At 49.4% G+C, this 23,906-nt stretch overlaps 2 protein-coding genes across 4 annotated transcripts in view; both read left to right on the top strand.

The window, feature by feature from the left end:
* The first annotated feature begins 2,256 nt into the window (after nucleotides 1-2,256).
* ERAL1 (Era like 12S mitochondrial rRNA chaperone 1) lies at nucleotides 2,257-8,630 on the top strand. 2 transcript variants are annotated; one of them, XM_075440341.1, is made up of 11 exons: nucleotides 2,257-2,344; nucleotides 2,628-2,780; nucleotides 2,892-3,019; nucleotides 3,107-3,184; nucleotides 3,352-3,398; nucleotides 3,756-3,817; nucleotides 4,251-4,363; nucleotides 4,837-5,229; nucleotides 5,746-5,892; nucleotides 6,156-6,236; nucleotides 6,562-8,630. In XM_075440341.1, the coding sequence occupies exons 1-11, from the start codon at nucleotides 2,257-2,259 to the stop codon at nucleotides 6,682-6,684; spliced, it is 1,413 nt and encodes a 470-aa protein (XP_075296456.1). In that variant the 3' UTR covers nucleotides 6,685-8,630. The 2 variants fall into 2 exon arrangements, with proteins under 2 accessions (XP_075296456.1, XP_075296455.1); XM_075440340.1 differs by having other exon boundaries at nucleotides 5,743-5,892.
* A 719-nt stretch (nucleotides 8,631-9,349) lies between these two features.
* The window catches only part of FAM222B (family with sequence similarity 222 member B), a 34,356-nt gene continuing 19,799 nt past the window's right edge, over nucleotides 9,350-23,906 (top strand). For both annotated transcript variants that reach the window (XM_075439882.1, XM_075439881.1), the window contains exon 1: nucleotides 9,350-9,449. The gene's annotated coding sequence lies outside the window, so the exon portion shown is untranslated. The remainder of the gene's footprint in view (nucleotides 9,450-23,906) is intronic.

The following is a 23,906-nucleotide window of genomic DNA, read 5'->3' as shown; positions in this document are numbered from 1 at the left end:
AACCAGTTTGCAATGGGTAGCTCCCAGTTTAGAGCCCCCCCACCTATGGGGAGGGACAATCCTGGTGACCACAGGGGTCAAGGCACAGGACAGGGGGGTGGCCCCCCTGCAAACCCCCTGCCCCCAAGCCCCCCATGGGCTATGCCAGGCTGGGTGGAGCTGCTCGGGGCTGTGCCCCTCCCGGGCATGAAGGGGTTAAGGGGCCCCGTCCAGCTGTGCGGGGCAGATGTGAGATATGCAGATGAGGCAGAGTGGGTTTTATAAGGCGGGCGCAGACCCAGCACCCCACAAAGCCCCAGTGCCACCCCCATAGGTAGGTGCCACCTCCTGAAGAGCTGCTGTCCTGCTCTGGGGTGGTGGGATTGGGGGGGGGCACAAGGAAGGGGTAGGGGAGATGTTGGGGGGGCTGTTGGGAGCCTCTGTCCTGCTCCGGGGTGGCCGGATTAGGGGGAATAGGGAGGGGTAAGGGGGTGCTGGGGTGCAGAGGCTATTGGGAGCCTTCATCCCACTCCGGGGCAGGGGGACCGGGGGGACAAAGATGGGGTAGGGGGGTTGCTGGGGTTGGGGGGCTATTGGGAGCCACTGTCCTGCTCTGGTGTGGTCGGACTGGGGGGACAGGGAGGGGGTAGGGGTGATGCTGAGATGGGGAAGCCATCAAGAGCCTCCGTCCTGCTCTGGGGTGGGGGGATCAGGGAGGATAAGGAGGGTTTTTGGCGGGGGGGGAGGTGCTGGAAGGGGGAGACCATTGGAAGCCTCCACCCTGCTCTGGGGCAGCAGGACCAGGGATGGAGCAGGAGGGTGCTGGGGTGGGGAAGCCATCAGGACCCTGATGGTCCCGGTGCTGGGGTCCCTAACGGTGCTCTCCCCCCTCGCAGGCGCTGCTCTCCGGCCGCCCCCCGGCTGGCCGCCCGCCGCCCCGGGCAGGATATCATCGTATACTGTAAGTCGGCTATGAGACACTACAGTATAGATGATGTACTCCCCCGGGCTGCGCCGCCACAGGCCCCGAGCCCGGCCGCCACGCGGGACCGCGACGACGGGGGGCACGCGGGGACGCGGGACCAGGCTCGGGGAGCGGGATGGGGTGGGGAGGTTGGGGGGCTGGGGGCACCCCGAGGTGCGGGTGGCTCCGGGCGCTGCCAGGGACCCACGGCCGGCGGGGAAACCGTTACCATTACTGAGTTTAGTAATGGTAACGGTTCTGCCGACGGCCGGGCGCACGGCGTGGCACGGCACGACATGGCACAGCACGACATGACACGGCACGGCACGGCATGGCATAGCACAACATGGCGTGGCACGGCGAGGCGATGGAGCCCAGGGATGGGGCCCGGGGCAATAAAGGGGGTTACGGCACCGCGGCTCTGTCTCCTCTTCCTCACCGCGTCCCCGGGTCACTGGGTGCACTGAGGGGGGCTGAGGGGGTGCAGGGAGGGATGGGGAACCTTGGGGTGCATTTGGGTGTAGGGGGGCACAGGGGTGCGGGCACGGAACTGGGGTGCAGGGGGCACTGGAGTGCGTCGGGGCGTGCTGCAAGGGGCACTGGGGTGAACTGGGAAGCACTGGGGTGTGTTGGGGGGGACTGGGGAGACGCAGGGAGCGTTGGGGTGTATGGCGGGGGGAGCACTGGGATGCACAGGGTGCACTGCAGAGGGGAACCAGGAGCACTGGGGCTTACTGGGAAGAACGGAGGAGTAGTCGAATGCACGGGGTGTGTGGTGGGGGGCACTGGGCATCCCAGGGTGCACTGGGATAGACTGGGGAGAGTTGTAGGGAGCACTGGGACACACTGGAGTGAGTTATAGAAGGTACCAGGGCTCACTGGGCTGTGTGGCAGCAACACTGGGAGCACTGGGCTCTGTGGTGGGAGCACTGGGAGCACGGGGCTGTGTGGTGGGAGCAGTGGGAGCACCGGAATGCGGGGGGTCGGGGGGGCAGGCACTGGGAGCACTGGGATCACTAGCGAACGCACTGGGATCACTGGGAGCACTGGGCTGTGCGGCCGAAGCACTGGGAGAGCCGGTCTGCGTCTCAGGGTGACGTCGCCCTGGGGGGCCGGCAGGGGGCGCGCCCGCATCCCCGCCCTTCGCCCCGCCCTCGCCCCGCCCACGCTCCTGCCCCGCCCGCTTCCTCCCCACAACCCCCGCGGCGGGGAGCGGCGCGCTGGTCCCGCCCGCCTCCTCTCTATGCTCCCTCGCTTGGGCCAATGAGGGCGGGCGCCGCGCGCGCTCCCAGCCTGCCCCGCGGCGGAGCAAGATGGCGGCGCCCGTCGTCGCGGCGGCTGTGAGGGCCGTGCGCTGGGCCGCGAGGCCTGCCGCGGCGGGGCCGCTCCTGCTGGGCCCAGGTGGGGCGGGGGCGGCCGGGGCCGTGAGGGGGGGGGGCGATCCCGGTGGTCGGGCCGCTGCGGGGGGGGCGATCCCGGTGGTCGGGCCGCTGCAGGAGGGGCGATCCCGGTGGTCGGGCCGCTGCGGAGCGGGGGCGGGCCGAGGTCGGTGCTCCGCGGCCGGCCCAGAGGCCTTGGGCGAGGCGGGGAGCGCTGCCCGGGCGCTACGGGGCTGGGGAGGGGACGACGCGATGTTGGGGGCGTTTTCGGGTACACGCGGCGCTCGCTGCTGCTGTCCCTGCAGCCCATCTCCCGGAGAGCCGAGCCCCGCCGGCCGCCGCGCTCCCCGTCCGCTGCAGCGGGAGCTGCTCCGCGCTGGGCAGCATCCTGGGCATTCCCGCTGAGAAGCCGCCCAGCGCCCTGGGCCAGCACCCGCCGGGCGTTACCACCAGCAAAGGTACTCACCGGCAAAGGTGCCGGCAGCCGCCCCGGTCCCAGCGCGGGGACGGACGGTCCTGACCTGCTGTGGGGGTTTAGCAGCGTTCAAGCTCCTTCTCTCCCCGAGCAGAGGAACAAGACCGGCTGTTACGGCATCGGCCTGACCAGCCCCAGAACCCCAAGGTTTTGAGAATTGCCATCATCGGAGCGCCCAACGCTGGGAAGTCCACGCTCTCAAATCAGCTCTTGGGCAGAAAGGTAAAGCTGGGGTGGAGCAACACGTTCAGGCTGCTAAACCGCTTATTTGGCATATTCTGGCTGTGCAACGTGTTTAATTTCTTACAGGTTTTCCCCGTCTCTCAGAAAGTGCACACAACGCGATGCAAAGCCAAGGGCGTTGTCACGTACGAGGACACACAGCTGGTAAGCTCCCAGACCCGCTCCTGCTGGGGGCAGTGGGCAGTGTTACCCAGAAGATGTGAGGTTTTCTCATTTGTATCCCATGGGTTCACTTCTAATTGCACGAATATGAGTTTTAGTTTGGCCGCTAACTGCAGGCATATTACAAGATCTGTCTTTCCTCTTTCTAGATCATTCTGGACACCCCTGGCCTCACCAGTCACTTTAAAGCCAAAAGGTATCATTGCTGTTGTGGGCAGAGCGGGGGTCTCCTGTCTGTCGAGGTTCAATAAAACTGGAGGGTGATTTTCCCTGTGCAAAGTTTGTAAAATAGGAGCGACAGGAATGCATATTTTTAGCCTTATTTTGGTCTCTGAAGTTTTTTGTTGTCGCAGTTTCAGTAGCACACAGAGCCTGTGGAATCCCTTGAGCCCTGTTATGTTTGGTTGTCCATGTAACGAGGGATGTCACAGCCCGTAAGGCAGCTTTGTGTCAGCTGGAATGATGGAAAATACTGTTTTTTCCCCGCTTTGAGGGGAGGGAAGATGATTGTGATCGAGTGTGTCTGGCTTACTCATTTGCATTTGTCTTTCAGACATAAATTAGATGAAGCCATGCTGACAGACCCATGGGACAGCATGAAACATGCAGATTTAGGTGGGTACTCAGCCCCTCTTGGGTCAAGCCAAACCCTTTATCTACTGCAGAAGTTTATGGCCCTATAGCTGTGGCATCTGGGTGTTTACTGGGCAGCAAAAGCAGCTCTGGGAACGTGAGGTAGAAGGGAAGGGCAGCGAAAAGTCTTGAAATATTGAGCTGGGGAGGGGTTAAGAATTTCCTGGTGCTGAGAAGAGGCAGCTTGGGTTAATAATTGGACTTGGATGTTGAGCTGTAGCATGTGTGATGTCATTAGGATGACAGATATAAACAGCACTTTATTGGTTTAACCGTTAAAATGCTCCTTTTTGCTTCCATCCACCTGTAGAAGAGAGAGAAGTAGCAGCAGGAAGGAAGTAGACTGTAGAGAAGCTGAAAATGGACGTTTTGGAAAATGCAAGTTCATCACATTTCCTTCACTCTCTTCTGGCAGTTCTGGTTTTGGTGGACGTATCGGATCACTGGACGCGGAACTGTCTGAGCAAGGAGGTGCTGCAGTGTCTTTCTCGGTTTCCCCAGATACCCAGTGTGCTCGTTCTGAACAAGGTAAGTGAGGAGCTTGTTCCTTCTGCCTTCTACAACATGTTATGCCGGCGTCTTCAGATGGTGCCCGGCATCCGCAGCAATGTGTTTTCATGTCACTGAGCCCGTCTGTGTTGAAGGACACCGGTTTCCCCCTCGGCTCCAGAATATTTAAGCGTGTATGTATGTGTACGCGTTGCATGCGCACACGTCCCTGGAGCAGTGTGCTGCAGACTGGGGTTTGGATCAACCCGGGGACAGGAGCTGGCACCGCAGTGGGGTTGGTGTCCAGTTGACGGTGTTTGGACTGACTGCACTGGAACTGCGGACGTGCTCTGGTTTGGCCTCCCGTTGGAAATCTGTCCGGTTGTGTTGCAGAAGCCTTGTCCTGCAGCAGCTGCCTCCCCTGGGTGGTTTCTTCCGGCTCCTTTGGATCCAGGGCCCAGGTGCCAGCCTCATTTAGGACAAATTCCTGACACCTCCCTCTCGCACTTTAGGTGGATCTGCTAAAGAAGAAGTTCATCCTGCTGGAACTAGTGACTGACCTCACAGAGGGAATTGTAAATGGGAAGAAACTGGAAGTGGCATCTGCATTTAAGCATAATTCCAGTTCTTCAGCAAAGTCTCCTCTTCAGATCGCTAAGGCTTCTCCACCTGAGAACAGGGCCCCTGAGTCTCACTGTCTGCGGGAAGCAGATCAAGCCCGAGAAGGCTCTAGCTTGGACAACAGCAGTGATGTGAGGGCTTCCGAGTCCAGTCTTGCCACAGAAGAAGCAGAAGGGCCAAAGCGCTATGGACCCAGAGATCTGAAAACCATGAAAGGTTGGCCGTGCTTCCAGGAGATCTTCATGCTGGCAGCTCGCCGTGGGGAGGAGGTCGATACACTCAAGGTAACTGCAGTCTGAGCTTCCATTGTGCTTTGAAACTGGTGGGCTCTTACCCTTGTGGGACCCCGATACTCCATACTGAGCCTCATCTGCTGTGAGGAAGTGGCAGAGCTGCTCTTCTTGGCCTGGGGTGCATGGGGGGAAGTGTTGTCTGTTGGTGTGGAGTACGTCCGTACTGTATCTCCAGAGTTTTCTGTGCAGAACTTTTGCCTGGGGCTCTCCAGGCAGCAGCCTGTTCGTGATGATGAAGCTGCCCAATGTGTCATCTTTTAGCTACAAGGGATACTATGGGCTTTTACAGCTCATACAAACAGCTTTAGGGAGGTGTGACCCTTTAGCAGGGTTTGAGTTTCAGAAGCCTCCCTTTCTCCTTTCCCCACCAAAGACACAAAACTGCTGCCTGACTCGCAGCGGCGTCCTCACAGCGACTCGCTGCAAGGTGAGCACAGGGCTTGGTGGCACCACGAGAGTGCTGTGTGACCGCTGATGGGCGTGATGTGTGTTTTGTGCTGACAGCAGTACCTCCTGATGCAAGCCAAGCCAGGACCTTGGGAGTTTCACAGCGGAGTCTTGACCAGCCAGTCACCTCAAGAGATCTGTGATAATATCATCAGGGAGAAGATACTGGAGTACCTGCCCCTGGAGGTGCCCTATGGCGTGATTCAGGTGGGAAGCACACACAAGCAGACTTGCCTTCGAGCTGTTTTATTGGAAATCAGACTGTGTGATGAGAATCCCTTTGTTTGAGTTTGAAACTCTTTACAGGCCCTACGGGGTGGCTTGGGACTTGCACGTCGGGTGCTGTGAGACCCTTTGCATGTTTGAAGGGGCCCACGCGTGCGTGCTCGCGTCGGGGAGCTGAGCTGGCGTCTCTGCGGGAGTTCCTGGGGCGCTTGGCAGAACTGCTGAGTTCATGCTTGCTGTTGCAGGTGACGGAGATGTGGGAGGAAGGACCGAGCGGGGAGCTCGTCATCATGCAGAACCTCTTGGTCCCAAGGAAGTCTCACATGGTGAGTAACAGAAGAGAGACGGGGTGCTGGGGAGCGTGAAGGCAGGTTCCGAGGTCCAGCCGTGTGCATCCTTGCTGTGATCTCCTCTCCCTCAGCTGTGGGGTCTCTGCTGGGAAGAGCCAGGTGCCCGACGCAGCCTCGGGCTGTTCAGGCACAGCTTACACCTTCCTGAAGCTGCCCATGGTTTGATCTGGGGATTTCCCTAGCTGCTGTATCCCTTTTAATTGCTTCTGTGGCCGTACTGGTGTTTTCTGGGGTGATTCCTCCCCGCAGTTAAGCGATGTAAGGATGAATATGATGATCTTCTCTCTGGGTTTTAATACAGATGATGTTGATTGGAAGAGGAGGTAAGGTCATCAGCAGGATTGCTCAGGAGGCTGGCCAGGACCTGATGAACGTTTTCCTGTGTGATGTCTGCTTGAAGCTCAAGGTGAAGGTGAAGGATTGAGCTCTTTGCGTATGTTTTAGCAGCCCTTGAGCTCTCTGGACATGTGGAGAAACTGGTGCCATTTTCCCCTGCGGATATTTTAGCACCGTTGCTCAATCCAGAAACAGATGATGATGGAATCACTATAGCGGGCTGAAGTAGAATATATTATTCTTTGGGGGAGTGGCCCGAACTGAAATAAAATCTCAGACCTTCTATGGCACCACCTTGTGTGGAAGCTGGGGCTGGACATCAGAGAACCAGCTGCACGCACGATTCTAGTTCTGCATTTGCAGAGCTGTCATCCACTTCTTTCGGGCTGTCCCCTGTCCTCGCTGCCAAGTGTTTGTGCCTGGGAGTTCAGGAGCATCTCCTGTCTTTCAGCAGAGAAAGGGTTGGAGTGAAGGATTCTCAGCACACGTTTATCGTCTCTTCGGAAGGCCGAATGACTCCGGCAGTGGTGATGCAGGAGGAGGCGGCTGCCCCTGCCCACGCGGTGGTCTCGCGTTGGCTTTGCTCCCTGCCCTGCTGACGTTCGTGGGTGTGAGTGTGTGACTGTGTAGGGAGTCAGTTTTGCCCAGGCAGCCTGAGTGGAGCAGTTTGCTGGCCAGCAGAAACACGCTGTAAAGACTGGGTGTGACAGAGGGAGCTCTCAAACGCTCTGTAGATGCTCAAGGCCAGTGTTCTCCAACTCCTGTGTGCGAGCCTTTCCCACATGCTTGCGTGCACCATCTTCTTAGATGCCTGCCAGCTGCTGCTTTGATTTTGATCTCTTCTGTGCAGTAGTTTGTAAAAACACTCGTTGCTCCTCTTTCCCCTGTCATCCTTTCCTCCAACTTCCTAAGCAGTTTGCTACTCCTGGCAGGTGGTACTCGCTCCAGAGGGCCTGGGTCTGGTCGCAGACTCCTCTGACCCATTGGATTAGTGGAGAAACGGAACCGTGATCCGTTCTCGGTGTGTATCCGAGCTGCTTCGCGGTGAGAGGAGCAGGGAGGTCAGAGAATGGCATTTGCTGGAGCATGGTAATGAGAAAGGGAAACAGAGCAGGGAAGAGTTGTCCTTCTGCTTCTCCACATCTTGTTGCTGGTGCCCAGTGGGGTCCTGCCTGTCCACCCCTCTGGATGTTTGGCTGATGAATGAATGTTGAATTGCTAGGTCTGAAGATGCTCTTAGGAGCATCTCGTAGATACTTACATCTTCAGAATGACTTGTTTGTCACGCAAAACCAGAGTGGACCCCCTTTCTTAGGAATCCGAATAGTTTATTGCATCGAAGTTACTTCAAAGTCATTACTCTCTGCACCAGAGTCGTGGATGCAAATGTAGAGGCTGTCACAGCTGAAGAAAAGCCCAAACTGGGAACAGCAGTGGGTTCTGCGGCTTGGGTTTAATGGGGTGTCGGGGCTGAAGAGCAGCTGGCAGAGGTCAGGGTGGAGGCTGGAGGGGCAGGGCTGGGCGGAAGGCTGGGGCACCATGTGTGCATGCCCGGGCCCCTGCCCTCCCTGCTGCTCCGCACGTGGACCCGGTACTGCAGGCTTGAGTTTTGTCTCTGTACACCACTGCGCTCCGGTGTTTGGAGCACTGGGTAGCTCCCTGCCAGAAATCCAGGTAAATCCCCCTGTGCTGTTGTAAATGAACATCCCTGAGCGAGGAGACCCCGGGCTGCTGCCCCGGCAGTCACGCGAAGAGATCTGGCGGGGTCTGCTGGGGACTCTGCTCCAGCCTGGAGCCCAGAGGTGTTGAGCAAATCTCTGGAGGTGCTGTACCAGCACCGGCAAAGGCCTGTGAGCTGCTGAAGGGTTCTGCCACCAGGAATGCACGATCACCCGAGAGCCAGGCTGCGAAGCCCCTGGTGGGGTTCGCGGGGGCCTGCCTCGTTCCCCCCGAGCAGGGCACACTGTGGTCCCTCCAAGGCTTCTAGCTGACTTTTGTATTTTCCTTGCAATAAAACGAAGTCCCAGCACAAGAGATTGTTCTCACCTCTGTTCTTCCTCCCCGTCAGCCGGACCTCGCAGCCGCCGCTTCCCATCCGCTGGCTTTCCTCCTTGCTTCCCAGCCCAGCTTAGATCCCGTTTCCCAAGCTGTGGCTTCTGGAGGTTACACCTTGTGGGGGGAAAAAAGCCGGGTAAGCGTGCTGTGAGGGCTGGAGGGGTTTCATCGGCCGAGGGTACCAGGAGGGGGCCAGGATCCTACCGTGCCCCCGCAGAGCTTCATCCCCGGCTTCTTCCAGGCGGGAGAAAGGATGGAGCGGAGTGCGATGGCCGGTCCTGAAGGGAGTGGAAACGCTCCAGAAGTGGGAAGGGGTGAAGTCTCTCGCCTTCCAAACCTCTTCCTTAATGAGGTTTGATAATTAGGTTAATTAGCTCCCTGCAAGCCAATCGCATGGCTGGAAACCAACGCTTCCCTGCAGCGGAGGTGGGGAAAGTGAGGGGCGTTCGTCGAGGCCTTCCTTGGTCCAGGCATCACAGGAACCGACTAGGGGGGCCGTGGCTGAGCCGCCCCCCGCATTCCCGTTCCTCTCCACCCCCCTCGGTGCTCGGCGCTGTAGGCTCTACCGGCCGCCGCCAGGGGGCGGCGCGGCGCTCCCCGCCCTTACCCCCCCTTCCTCCCTCAGGAGGCAGCCGCGCATGCGCGGGGGGGCGGGGCGGCGGGGGCCGTTGGCGGGCAGCGCGCGTGCGCGGGAGCCGTTGGCGCAGCCACCACGGCGAGGAGCGGGCGGCGGCGGCGGCGGGGCCGGTACGGGCACAGCGGCGACGGCGCCATGAGGCCCGGGCAGGGGCACCGAGAGTAAGTACGGACGGACGGGCGGGCGGGCGGGAGGGAGGTAGGGCGGGGCGAGCGGCCCGGAGCCTCACAGGGCGGCGGGACCGGCGCGGCCCACCCCCCCCTTCCTCATTGTCCTTCCCGGGTGTCCCCTCCCCCAAGGCTCTGAGGCGGCGTGAGGTATCGCCGCTGTCGCGAGCCTCCCTCTGTCGCGACAGCGCTTTGGGACCGCTCTTGGGAGGCGTCCCGTCCCTCAGCCGCCTCGCGGGAGCGGCCCCGGCCCAGCCGCCTCCCCGGGGGCCTCCTCCCCTCAGACCGGAGCTCCGGGCTCGCCCTTGTGAGGAGACGAGGGAGGGGGAGCATCCAGCCCGCCTAGGCCCCTCTGCAACCCCCGTCCCCGGAGCTTTAAATACCCTTTTTCCCCTCGAGATCCAATCCGCAGCGGGAATCGCGATAGTACGTCAGCCGTCGCGACAGAGAAGCGCGCCGAGGAAAAAGGAGGGGGTTTGCGGTTGCGATGGGTGCAAATCCTTTGTGTAATTCCCTCCCGAGAAAAGCCTTTTTTTTTTTTTTTTTTTTTTTTTTTTTTGCGCGAGAGGTACCGTCAGTGCGTTTCTCTGCTTTTATTTCCTGCCCACCGTTTTTCAAGGGTGTTAAGCGTGAAGAAAACTGCGGAGCTTGACTTGCTGTTTTCGGTCCACTCGTGCAAGCAAAGTACCCAAACGCTTTCGGTTACGCAGCGTGTGATCTTCCCAGAGCAGCACCTGCCAGGGCTTACGGACACGTTTCATCCTCCTCTTGGTATCGCCTCTGATGGCTAAGTGTTAAGATAAATTCCCACTGCAGGTTGGTTGGTTCAGTAATAACCCATTGCCCTCACTTCTTATCATAGTCCTGATTACTTCTTTCTTTTAACCACAACGTCTTGAGAAAACACAAGTTTATTTGGAAAACTTTTTACAGCAATACTTTTTACCTTTTTATTGCACCACCCCAGTTCTTTGTTGTCCTGGAGAGCACGCTCTCAGTAGATGAGGTTGGGTTCCCGAGTGATGTCATTTGTGCTGGAGCAACGGCGATGACTTTGCGATTGAATTCATCTTACTGGAGGTGTGGGGCTTCGTGATTTTGCGTGTGTGTGCTGTAGAAACTTCGTCTGAATCAGCAGCCGACTGAGAAAATTCTGTGATCGGTGCTATGTAGGCAGTAAGGGAGTACAGTGATGGTAGTTGTTTTTTCCTTTCAGCGCATGTATTTCTGATCAGGTCTCTTTCCACCTGAAGAATTTGAACTTGTTAGAGTCCGTTTGTTTAAGTAAATACATAAAGCAGTGGGGAAGGACGGTGTTGAAGCATATCACAGACACCGGAGGTGGAGAGAGCAGGCTCTCCCAGCCCGCAGCCTGGGGAGTGAGGGATGCGAGGAAGAATATTCAGGTGGGTCCGGTGTCTTGTAAAGCCAGTCCAGAGGATCTGAAAACTCTGGGGGGAAAAAAGCAGCAACAACAGAGCGCAAACAGCGATGAATTAACTGATTGGTAATTTTTAGTGGAGGAAGGTTTGGATCAAAAGCAAGTAAGCATCAGAACAAACAGAGGGTAAGATTTGCAGTAAATACAGGATCTAAGCTTTCAGGGAAAAATGCTTCCATAAAAGAAAGGCTGTTTATTTTTTAAATTATATTTACACTGTGCAGTTGGGTGGAATTTCTGAGGTGAAGAAATCGGAGATTGACCCTTCTCTGGCAGAGTCGCAGGTTGAGCTGGAGCTAGAAGATCGATTGATGAATAGGCTATAATTTACAAGCATCGCTTCAAATATTTTCAATATTTCTCAACTATTTTAAGAAGCCATATTGAGTTCAAGCCCAGCCAGCCTGATAGTCTAGAGAGAGGAAGGATGCATGTCGCTGGAACAAGAATTAAGCAAAAATAGATAAATCTGACATAATGGATGACAAGGGAAAGATGATTGCTGAAAGATGCTGGCATGCTCTCTGTTCCTTCGTGCTTGGTGAATATTTTGTATGTTACATGGCTTTTGAAGTGTGGAAAAAAAAAAAAAAAAAAGAAAAGAAAAAATCTCATTTTGTGCTGAGATAAAAGAAAAGGTAGGTGCTTAGATTCTGTTAAGGATCAGCTTTGATAGTGACATTAAGTAGTGACCTTACTTGCAGTTACCCCTCTGTCATTTCGTAAACTTCTTAAATGAGTAAATAACGCACTTGGCACCACATAAATATCATTTAGTAAGATGGTATTTTTGATCCCACTTTTACTTCACATTGCAAACAGATTCACACTTTTTCTCCTTGGGATGTTATTTCTGCTAACATTAAAAAATAGGTTGGAGAATGTCCACATAGTATTGTTTTTTCTACAAATGTAAAATTAATGATCTCTGTATCTTGGATATTTGCCTTATTTAAGTCTTATTTGTATTTATTTCAAGTTGTCCTCTGATAGATAAGTTTTTATATCTACGATTGCTGCTGGGAACTGTTACCAGATCAAGAGGCGAAGTAAGGATTTTGTCAAGGACTGAATTATCTGTATTTCCCAGAAACGAAGACTGCTGCACCATGTGCAGGAACCTTAGCTTGTATCCTCACCTACGCTTGCTGAAATGCCTGGACGTGGGATAAAAACTTTTGTAGGTGTTTCCTCCCCAGTGCAATACTTTTATTTTTCACCATGGTTTGTCCTGTCATCTTTATTCTTCTTCGGTTTTGCCCTGACTGCCCCCACCCCAAAGCCCCCATTGCTGAAACATTTTGTATCCTGTATATTGCTGGCTCTCTCATCTTCGGTGAGGTGACAGCGAGGAGAGTTACTGATTCATGAAGATGGGCCATGAAGTAATGTCCATTCTGTATTTCTCTATAGCTTGGTAACTTCTAGGATTCTGGGATTTATGGAATTGCTAAATACACCACTGAGAACATAGCCACAGCCTGACTTGTGTGATTTATTTAGCAGATGATCAGAACTTTAAAATGCTGTAAGAACCAGTAGTTCACTGAAATGCTACACCCAGGAGTTGAGTAACAGGTCACTGTCGTGTTGTAGACTGCAGCCAGGGCCTGCTGACTCCTCTGAGGCTGTTTGTGCGGTAAGATGCTCCTCAAGATGAGTAAAGGTTTCACAATTTTCTGCATTGGTAATGGAGTGTATCACCCCGCCGCTTTCAATTTTCAGCATTTTAAATGTTTTCAAACTGGGAAGTTAAGTGAATAATTTAAATTTTTATTCCTTGTGTCATATGCCATGTTCCCATTTTCTCATTGTATTTTGTGACTCGTATTAAAATCTTAGCCATAACGGTCTTTGAGCAATTTTTCTTTTAGTCGCAGATCGTTAGTTTGAATATGAAGGCTAAAATGAGTTTGTCAAACTGATCATCTTTTTTCCTTCTAGAAAAAATTGCTTTCCAAATACTGATTCAGCTGCTGAGGAACGGAGCTTGTGAAAAGGCATTCTGCTGACTGGCATCCAGAAAAGTTGTTTTTAACTTTGCCCAAAGATATTTTTCCACTGGATTCTGTTTCTCAAAAGCTAAGCTTACTATCCCAAATAAGTATAGCTTGGCCTTGGTCTTGCCTATACCTGGAGCTGGCAGAGACTGGTGTGTTCCTTGGCTGCCGCTTCCCATGGTTTTAATAATTTGATTGAAATGGGCACTTAGAAAAAACTGTGATCCATGGCTGACCTGACTTTATAGACCCTTTAAGACCCCCTTTTCCTTAATTCAGTACACTCTGTCTGGGTGTCTGTTCGTGCCTCCACGCTCATTTTGTATTTGGTATGTCATTGCTCTAATTATTTTCCCATTGTGCTCAGGAATTATGCATAGTTTATGTATTCCGATTGCTTAACTTGTTTATACTGTGTTTGAAGATTAGTCCAAGTTCCCAGGGTTCATGAGGAAAATGGTGAGATTTTGTTAATGGAATAATTTCACAAGAATGTAGTTTGGCTGTAGTCTGGCTGTGGTATGGAATACCAGGGGTGTATTGGGGTGTGCTGGGATGAAGACTGGGAGAGATTTTTAACACAAGTTTTCAACTCGTGTGCAGTGTTGCCGAGTCTGTGCATGGCATTGTGCTTGGAACATGTGGAGCAGTTGAGCTGAAAGCCTGGGTTATTGATGTATTTAGAGAGAACAGAACTGCTCCAGGCTTTTAAATAGATGCATTGATGGGTATACTATAGGGAAATGTGTTAGAAAACACGTTTTCTATAAATGCAACATGTTTGAGACAAACCTTTAAGTAAAATTCTGTTGAATTAGGTGATGGATCCTACCTCCAGCGGGAGTGGGCTCTGTAGCATCTTTGGTGTGCAGTGAGTGAGAAGGTTTTTTAATTTGTTACAATGTCTGTAGTAATGTGGTGCAGAAAAGGTGAACCATGAAAGTGAAGCTATTTTTAGTATTTAAAAAAAAAAAAAGTCAAGAAATTATCTACGAAGTGATACGTTGCTGACGTCTGTAGTGCAGCCAACCCAATTAAAGTGCCGTATATTGTTTCCAGCAGGATTCTGATTGTTTCTAATTTGGGAACCACGTGAGAGCAAGTGGAAATAGGTGAAACGACATGCTTTGCTGTTCGGAGTAGATCTAGCATCCAGCTGTTTTCTGTAATTTCGCTTCTCGTACTTGGGCAATCTCCCTGTCCTGTGCTTCGCAGCTAAGATGGTAGCCACATGCAGCCTCCCCCAGGTGATTTCTGCCTATATGGTGAGTGTGGGGCTCCTGGCAGGGCAAAATGATTTGCTGCTATAGGAAGAGCCCAGGGCAGTGGAAGAGAAAAGAAAAAAAACAAAAAAATTGTGCGTGTTTTTACTTGCTAAAATGCTGTGAGGTGTTTTTTTTTTTTTCATTTGCTGACCTCATCGTATCCTTTGCTGTATCCTGCTCTCCCTCGTCTTGCCTTCGCGTTGTTAAACCTCAAGCGAGCGTTTTAGAGGACTTGTGTATCACAGTCCTGCCCTTTCCTGTAGCTGTTGCCCTGCCACGCATTTTGTTCCTCTCTGTAGGCAGTTTCTGCACGCAGAACGCTTTGAAAAATGTCATACAGTTACTGTCTTGAGCCAGTACCATGTATACATCAATAGTTTAAATTCTGTTGGGTGGAAATAGCATTGTATCAGCCTTTCTCAAAAAAACATGACACAGATGCTCCCACTCTCCAAAGCAAACGTCCTCCTCTACTAATCTTTTTTTAAATCTGGAATGGAAAAAGCATTCATTTTTAACATCTGGAAAGGGGAGCCCTTCATGCCTAGTTTATTACTCATTTCTGTCCAGCATTGCTCTTCATTCATCCTTCTATTCTGTCACTGTTTTTCTTAGGTTTTGGTTTTATAAACTAGAGGAACGTCGCATGCTTTGGCTTCATTGTGGACAGGGAAAGTTAGGTATTTGCTTGCCCTTCTCTTCCAGCTCATCAGTCTGTTCTGGTACTGGGTTATGGTTTTTTTCCTCAGCTATACAAAAAGCCCTCAGCTGTTGCCTAGAATGGGTAATGTGTTCCTAGAGCTGGTAATTCATGCATCCTTTGGCTTTAAATTGTTCACAACTATGTTGAGCATTTGTGAATGAGCGTGGAGGAAAATCAATATGTGAAAAGGCCAGAGCAGGCAAGGGAAAATAGCTCTTCCAGCGCCTTTTTACTGGTCACACCGTTGCCTGATTTTTGGTTTTCCTGTCTGTGAACTCTTCAGCGTTTAAATGTAGAAATGGCTTGTTTGCGAACAAGTCACTTTTAAGATCGTTTCCAGAAGATTTGTGTGTAATTTAATCCCATTCAGGTTTGCTGCTCTGATCTGTGTTTGGCTTGTTCTGCGAGACTTCAGGTTGGTGTTTATCCCTGTACCTCTCCCAGTATTTTCTAGAAATTTTGTGTTTTTTCCAGTCAAAGCTCTAACAGCACTTATGAAGCCTTTTACACCTTTTCTATTCCATTTCTGTTCCTTGACAAGGTGGTATTTTTAGAATTGTTATTTGTTAAAATAGCCTGAATGTTTAAAAAATGTAACGTCAGTTTCTCTGAAGGATCGCATTAGTGATTATTATTTAAATACTCTAGAAATGGAGTGCAGGTACTTTAGAAATTAGCCTGAATAATATATTTAATATTTCTGATCTATATTTGCTTGTATTTACTATTAATTTCCAACACAGTTTAATATTTCAGGGCCTCTTCTTACTTACAGATTATCAATGAGTGAACTGGCTAAAGAAGAACCAGAAAAAGGCTGCTCAAAATGTGACAGTACGACATAACATTTCAACCACTTTAAATTGAGGGTGAGGCAGGAAAGCATTAAGGTTTTGCATACTTCCATCTAGTGTGTGTGAGGGAAATTGCATCCACAGTTAAAATCCCAGCCATTCTCCTAGCAGTTCCAGCTGGGCAGGGATCATCTCATCTGTTGCTCTTTGTTAAGCAGTTGCTGCCGATAGACTGTGTAGCATCCCGGGTCTGACAGATTTTAGCTCCGCGTATTTATGTGGCAGTAGCTTTGCGATGTCCATAAAAAGGCGACGCACGAAGTTTAAGAAAAATTGCTTTTCACCACGTGGCATTCATACTCTCCTTCAGTGTGTTCTGCTCTATTTACTTGTCATTCTGTGCTAGATTTTCAGCTACTTGATTTATGAATTATTGCTATTGAAATAAAATTAAAGTGGCTGTTCAGTTATTTAAGAGCCAATTAAATCTGATTTGATTCTGATGTTACAATTCCAATGGAAGTGCATAAAACGCAATCTGTGGAGGAAAGTTAGATCTAAAAATGTTTAGTGTTTATTTTTTGTAATCTATGCTTTAGATGGCTTGACTTGCCAAATAAAATCCATTGCAATCTCACAGCAGTGAGTTCAGATGTTAACAGTTACTCTGTATAAGAAAATGAAGCAGTTTGGGTGTTTTCAGTGATCATTTATGAACCTTTGGCCATGGCTGCTAGTTGGAGAATGTATTCAAATAGAAGAAAGGAATTTCTCTTGTTTGCAGCGCTTTTGGAGAATATAATTTGTTTACTACCCTTTGGTGACTTTCAAAGGTAGAACCAAGGAGTCTTCTGTGACTCACGTTTCTCAGATCGTGGGCTATACTGTCTTGAGGGATCAGCGTTTATATTACTTGAGTTTCCAGTATCAGAATGTGCTAATTACTGTGAGGTTCCCCTGCTCACGGGGATGCTCAGGATGAGATGCTTTGAGAAATGCAACCCGAGAACCTCACGTGGTTCGTGCAGGACAGACAGAGATGTGTTGTTTGTTGCGAGGTGTTGGGGAGCCGAGTTCGCTCTTAATGATCTGGTAGGGCACGGACATGCCAAAATGCTAATAATACCAGAAAATACCCTGCTAAGCCTTACAGTCCTGAATTGTGTTAGCAATAAATACAGCAAGTGGAGAATGAGCAGCTACTTTTCATTATGTGTGGCAATTAAAATGTATCTCTTGATTGTGGTGTTTCTTACTAGGGAAAATGAGAATGCCAGCCCCAGTTTTATTTTGACAATTTAACACCGTACATTGTCTTCTGTGGGCTGGGAGGGTGCTGGCTGAGACTGTCCTGATATTAAGGGTCTGGTTTGCCTTATTTTTTATTAAAAATAGATCATGTTGATGCAGATACGATTTTATTTCTAACTAGACAAGCCTGCACTAGCCAACTCTCAGGTTTGTGGCGTCTGTCTCCGACAAGATCACAGATATGGAGAAAATGATTTATTTTCGTTTCCAGCACTTAGATAAAACTCTGTTTTTGTGCAGATGGCACTGAAAGGATAACACATACTCAGACGAATTTGTATAAAGCACAGTATATTTGTACCAGAATCCAAATCTTCAGTACATCAGTAATACTGAGATTTATACTACTATCGTGCTAGCCTGTGTTTTGTTTTTCTTTTTTTTCCAGCAAGTAGAGTTAATTGCTGCGTCTAGAGGTCGGCGGGGTTGGTGTACTCTGCCTGCCTGCTCTGTGCATCTTGGTGGGATGCTTCCAGCTCCCCAGCCCAGTACCCCAAAGAGCTATTGGGAATTGTTTGGTTGATATTGGAGAATGCTTTGAGGTTTTTGGATGGAGAACATTCAGAGCCGTGCAGAGCAGGAGCATGAGAGTGCTCAGCTCTTTGGAGAGGGTTGGAGATGGTACAGTCATGTGGGGGGGTACCTGCTCCTCCATCAAAGGCTTTTATAAAATGCTTTAGTAGAGCGTGATAAAGGAAATTCTGATAGCACTAATTCTAAATAAATGTTTACCAAACAATATTAATGGATTTTAAATGTTGTTAGGAATAGTTATTAGTCCTTCAGTCTCATATGGTGAAGGGAGTTTTGTCTCGATGGGGGGCTGCCATTTTAATGCTTCCTGGCAGGAGGCCAATTTTGATCATGCAAATTAGGTTGGAAAAAGTAGGCTAAGCCATTAAGAAGTAGGAGAGATCATGAAATTTTAAATTTTTAAGGTGACTGGTTTTCTAATTATTAACATTTTTGTTATCAATGATAACGTATGTCACTTTGTTTTCCTTAATTCTCACATCCTCATTCCTTAATGCTGACAACCTCAATGCCAGTTGCTCTTGCATCCAGTGCTCAAAATGGAAGCCGTAGTCCGTTGACTATTTTATTCCCAGCAAGGTGCTTAGAAATACTGCCAAGTTGTGTGTTTTGTTGTATAATTAGAAATGCAGATACAGACATTTTTTGTTGCGCCATGGTTAATTTTTTCTATTCTGTTAACATTTATAGGGAATGAAGGTTAAACTTGGCTTATGTAAACTCTGGGTATTTGCAGGATGCTTATTGGCAAGGGGATTAATTCTGGCAGTGAGAAAGGGGCATGCGTGCAAACAGGCGAGGATCAGAGCCAGTGCTCCACCTCAAGTGAGAAGATGCTGGGGTTTTCATCAGGATGATCTCTTCATGGGCTGCACCTTCCCCATCACTTTCTGGGCAGGGGGACAAGCCACTTGCTGGTGGAACCCGGGGTCCTGCTGGGGATGTGGGGAAGAGCCCCCGGCTACCCCTCCTGCCCGGCATGTGGGCCTCATGGCCACCATCCTGCAGGAACGCTGCCGCCCGTCCTTCTCATGCTCCTCCTCCGGGCCGCGAGTGCATCAGCACAATAACTGTCTTGGTGCCTGCCGGCTCACGAGCTTCATTTAATCCTATTAATTTTTAATAGAAAATTAATATTAAGCTAGCATACTTCTAACATGACTTTGCCTGTGCACAGAAAGACTCACGATTTGTGTTTGCTTTGGAGAGGAGTGTTGGATCCTGCATGAGTGAGACCCTCGTGGCAGAGCCAGCAGCCGGAGCCGCGTGGGATTTTTTGCTGGGGGACGTGTCTCTGTAACTGTAGGGCTGTCACCTTCAGCAGATACAGTAGTAGTGCCCTGTTCTGCTTCAGCAATCACAAATGTTTGTTGGATTTCAAATGTATATCTCTAAAAGTAGCGCTCTGCGGGCGGGTGTTGTTTGTATGCGGTGCTGCTTAGATAAACTGAGGGGAACTGGGGATTTCCAGCTAAATACGTGCAACAAGTGTATTGTATGTCAGTTAGCACAGAGCTGACCTGACCGGTGTCTGGTGGAAAATGCCAAGAGTTGAATACCAATTTTATGAGGACTTCAGCAAATATTAATTGAAGTGATTTAGGGTTTCTGTTGGTGGAAAAAAAGGTGTATTTTCAGTAGCTGTTTTCACTAGGGGCTATTACAGGAGAGTTGTGCTGGAGATGCAGACTTTGTACCCAGCCAACCGGCTGTGGCTTTGCTACAGTTGATGTTCTGTAGGCTCCAAAACAGTAAACTTGAAACAGGAAGGTCTGCTCTGCAAGTTGATGGTATCTTTCTCATTAAGATAGATTCTGGGAAAGTAAGCTGCATTCCTTAGCTCTTGCAAACCTTTTTAATTGTTTTTTCTCACAACATTGGCTCGATGTTATCATAGAAATAATTGTTGCATCATATTTGTTTTATTCTCTCTACTGAGAAGTCAGATAATTGCTTTATAGTGTCTAATGGGAAGTGTTTGGAAAGCCTGTTACCTCAGATGTAGATGAGCAGTGCAGTGACTATTGCAACGCTTGCATTTCCCCAGGTTTCCTGGAGCTTGATGGGCAGTGAGCAGGAGAAGGGAGACATGGATGGCTGGCACCTTCTCTTGGATTGAGTAGCAGCCATAAAGTTACTCAGTGTTTCAGACTCCAGCGTAAAAGTAAAGCTTCCAGCTCTGATGTGCCTTGTATTTAGGTATATCTCATCTGCGGGAATATTCAGCCAGACTTTCCTTATGAAGTAGTATTATAGGGTATTAATTATTCATAGTCAGTTTAATTCTTCTTTCTTGCATATTTAATTGTAATAGCATGCTGTATGTCACAGTGATTTCCCAGAAGAACTGTACACCAAAGGAAAACCATTCAGGTATATAGTCTTAAATATGTCCATGCTGATCTTTGTCGTTTGATTTTGGAGCAGAATGGGATATTATCAGATGTTTCTTGCAGGAAAACAATTACGCGAAATCATGATTTCCCTTAATCTTTCCAGATAAATTCCTGAAGATGAAGTAGCTGGTTTGATTTTCACTGATGACGTTTATGTCATCTTGCTTATTTTATGAGGAAAAAATGCTTAATGGGAGGGAGGATGTGACTTCTGTTTTCTGCTCTGAAGAGGGGAGCCTCTATCAAAGACTTTGGAAGTGCCGATCGATTCCTTCCAGCAGATGAAGGAAGGGAATAAGATTTTTATTGAGTTTTTTTCAGTGATCAGAATAGCAATGCCAAATGCTTGTGATTAAGGTTGGTTTTTTTTAATGACTAGGATGGGCTCTTATTGCTTGATGTGAGAAAATATTGGAGGCACAGGAACTGCAAAGTCATTCGCAATTTGATTTGCATTATCCTCATTGTAGAGCTGTTTCATGCTTGTAAGGCACTTGGTGAAACTGAATCCCTCCTGTTTGGAGAGCAGGATTGTTCTCTGAGATTTACTGTAGGAGTTCAAACTTCTGAAAAATCTGTTTACAATGTATCTGAACTGGAGAATAGAGGACACAGTAGAGACTGTTATCTGTTTACTGCTCAGATAAGGAGGTGGAATAGATTGCTGGCCTGTTTCTGAACTCTGCTTAATGAATGGTTGCTAGGCAAATTGCATCTCAATCAGCTTAATCCTCAAGATGTCATTTACAGGTCTGCTCTTTGTGAGGGCCAGAACCGTGTGCTTTCAAACTCTACAGGCCAGAAATTGCTAGCAAAGCAGCTTAGAATAGCTTGTTCAAAAATTCAGTGTACAGGCGTTGCTGAGCTGCCCAATTTAAAGTGCTTGTTGTCACAGGCACATCACTGCATGGCCATGCGCTAGATTAGATGTTTGGTGACAGACAGGAGGCAGCAGCATCATCAGCAGCATTTCTGGATCAGCACAGCATACATCGTAACGTTTTGGCACTGGATTAACATGAAAGAAAACATTTCTAAATGGGGACTTCGCTTCTGTCGTGATAAGAGGTATTTCTGTTTTGACTGAGTTTTCTCAGAGACTGGTGTGATTTCGGGGTGTATACATGGGACATGATTAACTTCAGCAAACAGGTGAAAATGGGAGGTGGTGTTACCTGGCATGGGGCAGGGAGCTGGGGCTGGCCTTGGTGAGAGATCTCTAATCGGGAGAGGGCCTGGGCTGGTCGTGTGAAGGCTTCAGTCTGCCTCCGGAACAGTGGACTTTCCCCGCGGCATCAGGAGAGAACCAGTTAATTGCATATACAGGTATGTGTGTTGCCCACATACATTGGGCTTGTGATTTAGTCCAAAGGAAAAGGTTTCCTAACATAGTTAAGCTTTAACAATCTCTTTGTAAAGAAAGATAACAAGATACTTGTTTATATTGGTTTCCCATGACAGCTGTTAATCTTGTTGCAGGCAGAGCATTGTTCTTTGCATGGCTACACCTTCCTTTCTTTTGAAATATATCCTCTGTGAGTGCTGTGTGTCATGACACCGAACACTGTAAATGCAAACTGGAAAAGACTGGTCTTGTTGAATGCTAAAGCCTTTTTAGAGCTGTTTATGGTCACCGTGTGCTGATAAGAAATGTCCTTCACGTGGCACGGTTATTAAAAGTGTAGGTGAAAGCGTAGTTTGTGAACTTTGCAGTGCTTACATAGTTTGGGTGTGTGCAGCTTTTGTGTTACTCAAAAATACTGTTGCAGTTTTAGAAAGACACTGTATTAAAATGTGGAGAGCCTCTCCAAATAAAGCATAAATAAAATATTCCACCTTAGTCACTAGCAGAATGACGGTGGTGCTTGCAGCTTTACACTGTAGATGGGAAGAGGACTGTCGAACAGAAGACTTTCTGATCAGAGAGTGCTTTTCATGCAAATGAGGATTTTATTACATGCTGCTGAATCAGGGGCTTGTGTAGCGAGAACAGCACAGAAGTGATAAGATCACTTTGTCAGAGCTTGAAATTTTGCCCAGCGTGTCTTTCAGATTGCTGAAACGGGCAAGAAACACGCTTGTTAAGGGCACAGTAGTAAGAGATACAGTATTTTGGGGGCAGGGCTCCTTCTTCGTGGTATGGTCTGTCTGCAGTGATGTGCTACGTGTCCGCAGCCCTGGTTTCAAAGCAATGAGGAACTGCAATGAGTACATGAACCTGTGTAGCAGCAAAGTCATAAAAGCTCCTGTTCCTGACGGGATCCGGGTTCTGCTTTTGCCCCAACGGGTGCAGAATCTCCTCTCTGCTGTAAGCTAGAAGCCGTTAGCATTGGTTGGAGCAGAGCTGTCCATCCTTTTGGCTAGGACACCATGTGTTGCCTGCCCGAGTCATGCAGGGGCTCTGCTCACGCCGCAGGGTTCTGTTTTCCTGCAAAGGGCACCCATCCAGGACTGACTCTATCGGTTTTCCTTTTGTATTTTTTAGCTGATACCATCTTCCCGATGTCCTTCTTCTGTGGTTAGAACTGGTTTGGTTGAATGAGGGCTGTTGTCGCCAATAAGCAAATGGATCTATGTAGTGGAACAGACATCTAAATCTCCCCCTGCAGATGGGTAGTGTTCAGCATCCTGATGTGACCTTGGTAAAAGTTCTTTGGCGTGTTACTTTCCCTCTTTATTTATCTCTCTTGCTGTGTAGCAGCTTTCCTTACAGAGAAGCATCTGAGCTATTGGAAATCTGTCCTCTCTTCTCTTCCTCTCTCCAGAGACATTGTCAGCATAACACCCAAGTTACTTAGATTGACGCCTGAATGTTCTGCTTTTGCGCAATCAGGAGGCTTTCAAAGAAGCAGCGAGATGAGAAGAAGTTTAAGATTTAGGACTGACCTTTTTAGACCCTTTTCAATCCATAATTTTGAATAGTCTTGGTGAGGAAGGTCAAAGGCTTCCTTCACGTGGGATGCCCCCATATGTCTGTGTGGAGCATCCATCAAAGCGGATAGCAAAGGAGGTAAACATGCTTAGCAGCCATCAGATTGCCGCATGGGGCTGTTCATATTGCAGATTCTCATCTGAAGAGGCTGGGAACAAAATCTAACCCTGCACGTTCCTGGAGAGTTTCAGAGTTTTTCTCATGCAAATTATGGTAAGGATTCTTCAGCATTTAAAATCTGGTTTATACTGGCTTCTGAATTTCATTTAAAATAAACATCTGGAGAGCTTTTTGATCTCCTGTGCAAGATTGTTGTCTGCCTCACTCGTTAAAATGATTTTTCCTTTATTTTTAGTGAAAGGCAAAGACCTAGATCATTTCAGCCCAGAGGCGATCTAAATGGTTCACCATCTGCAGTTAGAAATTTCCGTAAGCACACAGCCTACCCAGCAGATATTTAAAATCCTGTCTATTAGGGAGCATGGCAGCTATGGGTATCTGTTTCTGCTGTGCTGCTATTTGGGATCTGCAGGGCTGCTGCCTGTGGTGTGATTTGTACTTCTGCAAAGCCTCGTTCTCCCCGTGCTCCAGTCTTGTCCCTTTGCAGCTTGCAGTACAAAGCCCTCCTCCAGAAGATTGCCACGGTTTGCTGGTATCCCGTAGTCAGATTGGTGGAACAGTGTCACACAGGGAGTAATAGGTTATTTATTCAAATAGCCGTTAAGTTTGGAGTATGTTTTCTCTTATTTGACATGAGCTCGCTCCTCTGCTCTTCAGTGGGGGCTGAAAATGTGTGCCTGTGGTGAGAGCGCTGGGTATGTGCCTGCTCTGTTTTTCTGGCTTTGAAATGGGTTCCTGTTACTCTTTGGCAGACCCTGAGGCAGCGATCTGTGGAAGCAGTGTATTCAGAGTGAGAGTGACTTTACCTCTTTGTTTTCTCTATTTATGTCTATATGGGATCAGCTGGTCCCATATTATGTGTGAAGTAGTTAAATTTTAGTCTGCATCTGTAGGATGTGATTTCTCCCCCCTCCCCTCCAGTCACTTTGATCAAATCAAATAAAAACTCACCGCT

Source organism: Opisthocomus hoazin, chromosome 20, assembly GCF_030867145.1.
Source record: "Opisthocomus hoazin isolate bOpiHoa1 chromosome 20, bOpiHoa1.hap1, whole genome shotgun sequence".
Taxonomy (NCBI): Eukaryota; Metazoa; Chordata; class Aves; order Opisthocomiformes; family Opisthocomidae; genus Opisthocomus; species Opisthocomus hoazin.
This window is presented reverse-complemented; position numbering and strand designations above follow the sequence as displayed.

What these genes read in the sequence shown, in the direction of transcription:
- ERAL1 (XM_075440340.1), top strand. Translation starts at nt 2,257, where the DNA reads ATGGCGGCGCCCGTCGTCGCGGCGGCTGTGAGGGCCGTGCGCTGGGCC. An exon ending in CGTACGAGGACACACAGCTG is followed by an intron (nt 3,185 to 3,351) that starts GTAAGCTCCCAG and finishes TCCTCTTTCTAG; the next exon opens with ATCATTCTGGACACCCCTGG. An exon ending in AGTCACTTTAAAGCCAAAAG is followed by an intron (nt 3,399 to 3,755) that starts GTATCATTGCTG and finishes TTTGTCTTTCAG; the next exon opens with ACATAAATTAGATGAAGCCA.